The sequence below is a fragment of the Bos indicus genome, chromosome 22 (assembly GCF_029378745.1).
Source record: "Bos indicus isolate NIAB-ARS_2022 breed Sahiwal x Tharparkar chromosome 22, NIAB-ARS_B.indTharparkar_mat_pri_1.0, whole genome shotgun sequence".
NCBI classification, from domain to species: Eukaryota; Metazoa; Chordata; class Mammalia; order Artiodactyla; family Bovidae; genus Bos; species Bos indicus.
In genome coordinates this window covers 6062642-6069261 of record NC_091781.1, presented here as the reverse complement: position 1 = coordinate 6069261, position 6620 = coordinate 6062642, and the positions used below count along the sequence as shown (strand labels likewise).

Here is a 6620-nt window from a genome sequence, read left to right as displayed (position 1 = left end):
TGCTCTACACCGAGGATGTGGAGGTCCAGGATGAGCTGGACAAGGTCCTCAGCTTTATGAGGAAAGACCACCACAGTGCTCCTCCAAAGCCTGTCATATGTCTTTGTCATCAAGTGAATGGACCCCGACCTGCCTTCTCAACCACGAAATGCTTAGCTATAATGACTCACATTTCTAAGCATGCTAGAGTATGCCTAGACTAAGGATTCAGCACTTGTTTCTGGTGCTCCTGATTTAGGCTCCAAGAATTAGCTATGTCAGAAATCCTAATTAACTTGGTAACTTCTGGAGCCCAATTCTCTTATCTGTAAAAGGATGACCTATACCTATCCACAAAAATAAAAGAGAATAAAGTCACCTGGCACATTCTCCAGCACTTAAATATTCAAAATGAAACAAAAGGCAAACACCAAGGGGAAAAAAAACAAAACTGTAACATCCTTTGAGTTTCATACATCTTGAAAAAAAATACTGTCAAACTGATGTCTGTGGTGTAAGAAACAAATTACTGCAAAAATGTTTGCTATCTTAGAGTCTCACAAGATAAATCATATAAGACATGTGTCTGACAAATCTGACATTTTCATAGACACTTAAAAAAGGCAACACTTTTTATCGTAATTCAATTCAACAAGTAATTCAATGCATCATCAAAGTACTGGGTTAGCAGTAGGTGAAGACTCAAGAGACTGATCCCTCAATTCAATTCTCATATTTAAATATAACTATGGAGGTAGTTTCAGAAACTTTGGTAGCTCAGATGGTAAAGAATCCGCCTGCAATGTGGGAGACCTGGGTTCAATCCCTGGCTCAGGAAGATCCCCTGGAGAAGGGAATGACAATCTACTCCAGTTTCTTGCCTGGAAAATCCCCTGGACAGGAAAGCCTGGCAAACTTTAGTCCATGGGGTCACAAAAGAGTCGGACACAAGTGAGCGACTAACACTTTAATAGTCATTTAAAGTTTCCATTTACATATCATTCAGTTAATAGTTAGCACTTTTATAGGGTAAACTGAATTGGTATTCTGAGCATATTTGAAGTATATTTTAAGTAATACAAAGTGAAAGTGTTAGTTGTTCAGTCATGTCCAACTCTTTGCGACTGCCATTTCCTTCTCCAGGGGATCTTCCTGGCCCAGGGATCGGACCCTGGTCTCCTGCATTGGAGGCAGATCCTTTACCGACTAAGACACCAGGGAAGCCCCTTCAATGATTTAAAATAAATGATCTGGACAATGTAAACACAAGCATCTTTCAAGATTTAAGACTGAAATCAGTCTAACAACAACTGGTATTATTAAGGGTTGTACTTTAAAATACAATCTTCGTATTTCATCTGACTGTTCATTATTTTCCATCTCCCACAGAGGGCAAACCATATAAATACTCATTTTCAATAGTTTTTATAGCAAAGATTAGACCTATTTGGTTTAAGTGAGCTATAATGACTTCTAATAAAAGGCTTCATGTCTTATTAAGTATTACAAAAAGACTGCAATGGTCTCATCATCATAATTCTGCCTACAAGCTTTTTCGTGCCAATTATACTTAATAATTATCTAAAGATAAATTTTTTGAGGATTCAGGACTCAATTCAACTTGAGCTTTTTTTTAATTCAATGAATAATATAGTAACATTGTACTGAGACTGGAACGTGAAAATGCTATATAAATTTGCTTTGACCAAATGATCATGAATGAATCACAACTGCTACTGAGTGTTTGGCATTTTTACTTTCACAAAGGTTCAGAAACTGATGGCCACAGACACATCTTACTTTACAAACTAGTCTTTGTAATGGGAGTGGCACAAATTAAAGCCAGAATGTCTCTGAAAAATCTTGGCTCAGTTCACTGATAACCACTCTTCGCATGAAGAACTCTCCAGAAACAGCTGCTTCCTGCGGTAAGCTTAAGTGCTTAGTTTGTAAGGACTGCCCTCAGCAGGTTGGCACTTGATATCTACTTTGTATTTAAGCCTTGGTCTTTACAAATCTGGCAAATGAAAACCTATTAGCAATTTTCAGTAATTTTTCAGACAAACCGACCGATCTTGAGTTACTCTTTTATAGACCTGACTTCATTTGGTACCCACCTTCTTTGACAAATACTTCTGTTTGGGGAAAATGTTGGTTACTCGAGGTTTGTGGTCTAGTGTCTCCCTGTTATCAGGGGCTTTCACTTTATATATCCTTACAAGCCAGTGCTCTGATGTGAAGGCCTCCTCCAAATGCTTGAATTTAATGTCCTTGTTTCCAATCTCAGCATTACGTGTCCGATCAAAACCTGGAGGTGTACGGAAATCCAGCTGCAAAAGTGACATGAGTAGTGGATGTTAAACATACTGGGAAACATTCAGTATTAGAAGGGAATGTTATCACCAGAGCACAACTCTCTCTTTTTAAACTAGGGAAACAGAATCAGAGTGATATACTGTTAACCAGTCCTCGTATGCTGCTAACCAGACAAGAAGAAATCAGCAAGAGAGAAACTCAATGCATAAGAATTAGAATGGACGAGGGGCCTGCAGGCACAAAAAACCCAAAACAGCAAAATGAAATCCATGAAAACCCTTCTTATAGGTTTTCAGAGCAAACACAGAAGGGCCTCCCTACCTGGACCTTGCACTACCAGGTTACTTTACCAGCCTCAAAGTTCTTCATCTGGCAATTCTGCATGACTGGCTCCTTTCTATTCTCTGGTCTCAGCCCAAACACCATCACTTCAGGGAAATCTTTTCTTTAGATTGATGACTGAGAAGTCTCCTCCACTGATTCTTTTATTCTATAGTGTTTGTTGCTAAAATTTTTATTTTCAAAATTATCTGCATCCTCCACTAGGAGGTAAGGTGCACGACGACTTTACCTTATTCAGTGTGGCTCTCTCTCACCAGTGCTACTTGTGAAATCAGAGCACAAGTAAGCCTGATGCTAAACATCCTGAAAGTGGCAACTACAAAGGACGTTAAACCAAACCAAGGGAAGATTAACCAGGACGAGGAGAGACAAAAATGGAGGCAAGGGAGAGGATTTTAAGAAATTCTCGGAGTAGGTTTATGCTGTCACATAGAACCTAAGTGAATTCAATTTAAAAATAAGACCAGAAAACAAATCTCGTCCAATGAGGGAATAACTTATTACATATCTTACAACAGGCAAGTTATTATACTTCATGTCTTGAACATATTCTTGAGTAGGGAAAGGCATCAAAATGAATGCATGCTAGATGCATGGCTTAGAACTCTCGATCAGACAGGAAAAACAAAGGTCCTTTAATGCTATTATTAGTGAATAGAGAAACTAATCTTTCACCAATTTTCTGGGGCAGCTAATTATTGTGCCCTTAGTGCTTATCTCTTAGCATAACATGAGTTTAGAGACCAGGCAGTTTGCCTTCAAAAGAAATCAAAACACTAACAAAAACTTAAACCTAGTAGTAAAATTATTATTTTTTAAAGCTACTTGTTTTAAAAAATTCCAAATGAATAATGCAGAAGCGTTATCTTGATCCGTGGTTTTTTCCTCTGCCTTCTAGTATCAACCAGAAAGCAGCACGGAACCAGAAAGTTTTCAATATAACCTTAGTATGAAGGTGTAACTTGGTATGACAGTCATGGAATATAAAAGTTAGGAAGAACAGTAGAGGCTACCAGGAGCCCCATTATATACAGATAAGGAAAAAACCAAGCCCAGGGAGAATGTGACTCATCCAAGGATTACATGATATGATAGAGCCCGATCTGGACCCCAGCTTGTGACAGTTGCTGTTCGTTCCTTTTGCCACAATGCTTCCCTGTCCATTCATTCCTTTCATTGACTAAATCTTTTGTAGCACATCATTCTAATTTTCTGGGAAACGCTGACCTAGAGAGTCCCAGCTATTTGAGGTAATGGAGAACAGGGAGAGAATAAATGTGTGAAGTGACTAAATAATCCAACCCTTTAATTTCCAGCTTTCCCTCACCAGGCAGTAGAGTAAGCTACTTAAGATCACACTGCTGCCCAACTGGAAGACCCCTCGCTGGGAGAGCAACGTTTTCCAAAAACATGAAGTCAAAAAAAAAAAGCAGAATGGCAGGCAAGGGTTGGGTTTAAGCCTCTATTAATTAATACTTTGGAAAGAAACCTCTGCTCTAAAAAATATTTCCTCATTTTTCACACAGAAGTTTCAGAAAGTAAACAGAGTAGAAAAAATTTTAGATGAGCACATTTTTCTTTAGAGCACAACCAAAATATTATCCTGCTTTTTAGAGTCAAACAAGACTATTGTTAAAATATTCCTGTGAATAAAGATTACAGAAAAAGTCTAGAATAAAGCTTATAAAATAAAGATTATAGAAAAAAACAAAGATTATAACTAACCTGCATTTCTCCAAATCTGTAGTATGACATTTTATACATAAGGCAATTCAACAAAGTAGGGGATCCTGCTTTGTCTACACGGAATTCTCCTTGTGAGGTGAAATAGTCACTTTCCTACAGGAAAGAATCCAGAAGTTTCTGTGTCAGTTTAATATAACATATTCACAACTACAGGTTCCCCTTTTCATTTCCCCGTAAGAGCTAGCTTTTGAGGTTATCTTCATAAAGCCGTATTTAGTTAAATCTCAAAAAAAACACAGTATCAGAAGACAAATTTATAAATTTAATATGATCTCTTAAAAACCCACAAAACTATCATGGGTGTTTAATACTCAGTCCAGAAATTATTTATTAAAAGAAAAAAGTATCCAAGAAAACATAAAGAGAACAATAGTTTGCTGGATGAAGGAGAGCAACTAATTCTACCAGATTTTAAACCATGTTATAATAAAACCTCAATAATTATTTAAAAAAAAAAAAAAAAAGGTACCAACACCATGAATTAATACTAGGTATGCTGACTCTCTCCAACTGTGTCCCCTTCCCCAGCCATTCATTATTCCTTTTCAGAGTTTTCCTAAATTTATTTTTCCATATGAATGCCAAAACAATTTTTTTAGTTGGGAGGGGAACATTTAGAAAACTCTTACAGCAATTTTTATTGTAAGCGCATCAAGTTTATAAATTAACCTCTGAGAGGGCCAATCTGATACTATTGACAGAAATTTCTTTTCTAGGAATTTATCCTACAGAGATACTAAAATGTGGGCAAAATGATGAGTGTAGAAAGTTACTTATTGCACCACCGTTTCAGATTAAAAAACTTGAAAAATCTTAATATCCATTAACAGGGACAGGTTAAATAAATCATAGTGCACACATGCAATGGAACACACTATACAGATGTAAAAAAACAGAAATGAAGAAGGATCCCCATATTTTAATATGTGAAGATCTCCATAGAATATTGTGAAGTAAAAAAATACCAGAACAATGTATATATTCTTTATTTTATTTTAAAACTTTACATAATTGTATTAGTTTTGATATATTTTCCTACTAGTTATCTGCTTCAATTAGAATAAGAAAATAACAAGAGATTACCATGGACTTTTTTCTTTTTCTTGGGGGGGGGGGATACACTTTTACTCTATGTCCCTATATATATTCATTTTGTGAACCATGTGAATGTGTAAATTACTTCCTCACAAAGCACAGAAAATTAGGATTTTTCTCTACACAAATGTTCAAAACATATCTCAATCTATCATGTCAAAATTTTAACACTGCTAAAAGCAAATCCACAAGTGAAAACTCACATACTTGGAAGATTAAGACCAATATAAATACAAGGAAATACTATTAATGGTAGTTAAGAGATAATGTCGGGTAGTTAAGCATTTATGTTTAAACAGGAAATCTGGGGTTTTACTCAACTTTACCCCTGTCACACATAACACATTCCCATGTTTTCCCAAAAGGTCCTTTTATTCCGGATCAGCAGTGAATCCTACTCTCCTCTTTTATGCCTTCATCATGTAACCTCACTGCTGGGTGCCCATCCTCTCTGAGTGGGAGGATACAACACAGTCTACCTAAAAAACAGGCTGGACAGGACCTGATGAATAGAGACATGGATGTACCTACCACAGAAGGACCTCTGCCAAGAGGACAGAACTATTGTAGGGAAGGTACCCCAAGAAGAAAAGATTATAACATGAATGTCAGATGAGCCAAGGAAAGAAAACACAAACCAAGTTTCATGGGCTAGGGCAGAGTGACAGAGTGGAAAACATTGCTAGCAGGACAAGAAGCCAGCAAAGGGAAGTATTAAGGGGTTGCATTCTGAGCTAAGTGGTTTTTTATACCAATGCTTTCCTATTTCAATCATCATTCTGATTATTCTAAACCAGTCATGAGGCTGAGGGTTCATCTATGTTACCAGAAAATCTCATAACAGTACTACAAGTGAATTATTCCTGGCATCTCTATTAGTTATCAACTGAAATGGCCCTAATCACCACTGTTAACACTAGAACCTAGAACAAGACCTACCACTCGAACCATATAATGCTGACTGGTCGAAAAACAACTTGCCCAAAGCACCAAGCTGACAGCAGCAGGGTTTAGTTGCAACTCTTATCTGTCTGCTTTTTTTTTCCGAGGCTCCTTTCCTTAAACTAATGGAGGCTTAAAAAAAAAAAAAAAAAGCTGTAAAGTAACATGATCAATGTCATGTTAAAATTGGGAGAGGAAAC

General features: G+C 36.9%; 1 protein-coding gene across 1 annotated transcript in view; it reads right to left on the bottom strand.

Annotated features, from left to right (window-relative positions):
* The window catches only part of STT3B (STT3 oligosaccharyltransferase complex catalytic subunit B), a 103142-nt gene that overhangs the window by 1816 nt on the left and 94706 nt on the right, over nt 1-6620 (bottom strand). The window contains exons 14-15 of the mRNA XM_019984659.2: nt 4363-4476; nt 2097-2309 (exon numbers count right to left, since the gene is read on the bottom strand). Coding sequence (XP_019840218.2) covers nt 2097-2309; nt 4363-4476 — 327 coding nt within the window. The remainder of the gene's footprint in view (nt 1-2096; nt 2310-4362; nt 4477-6620) is intronic.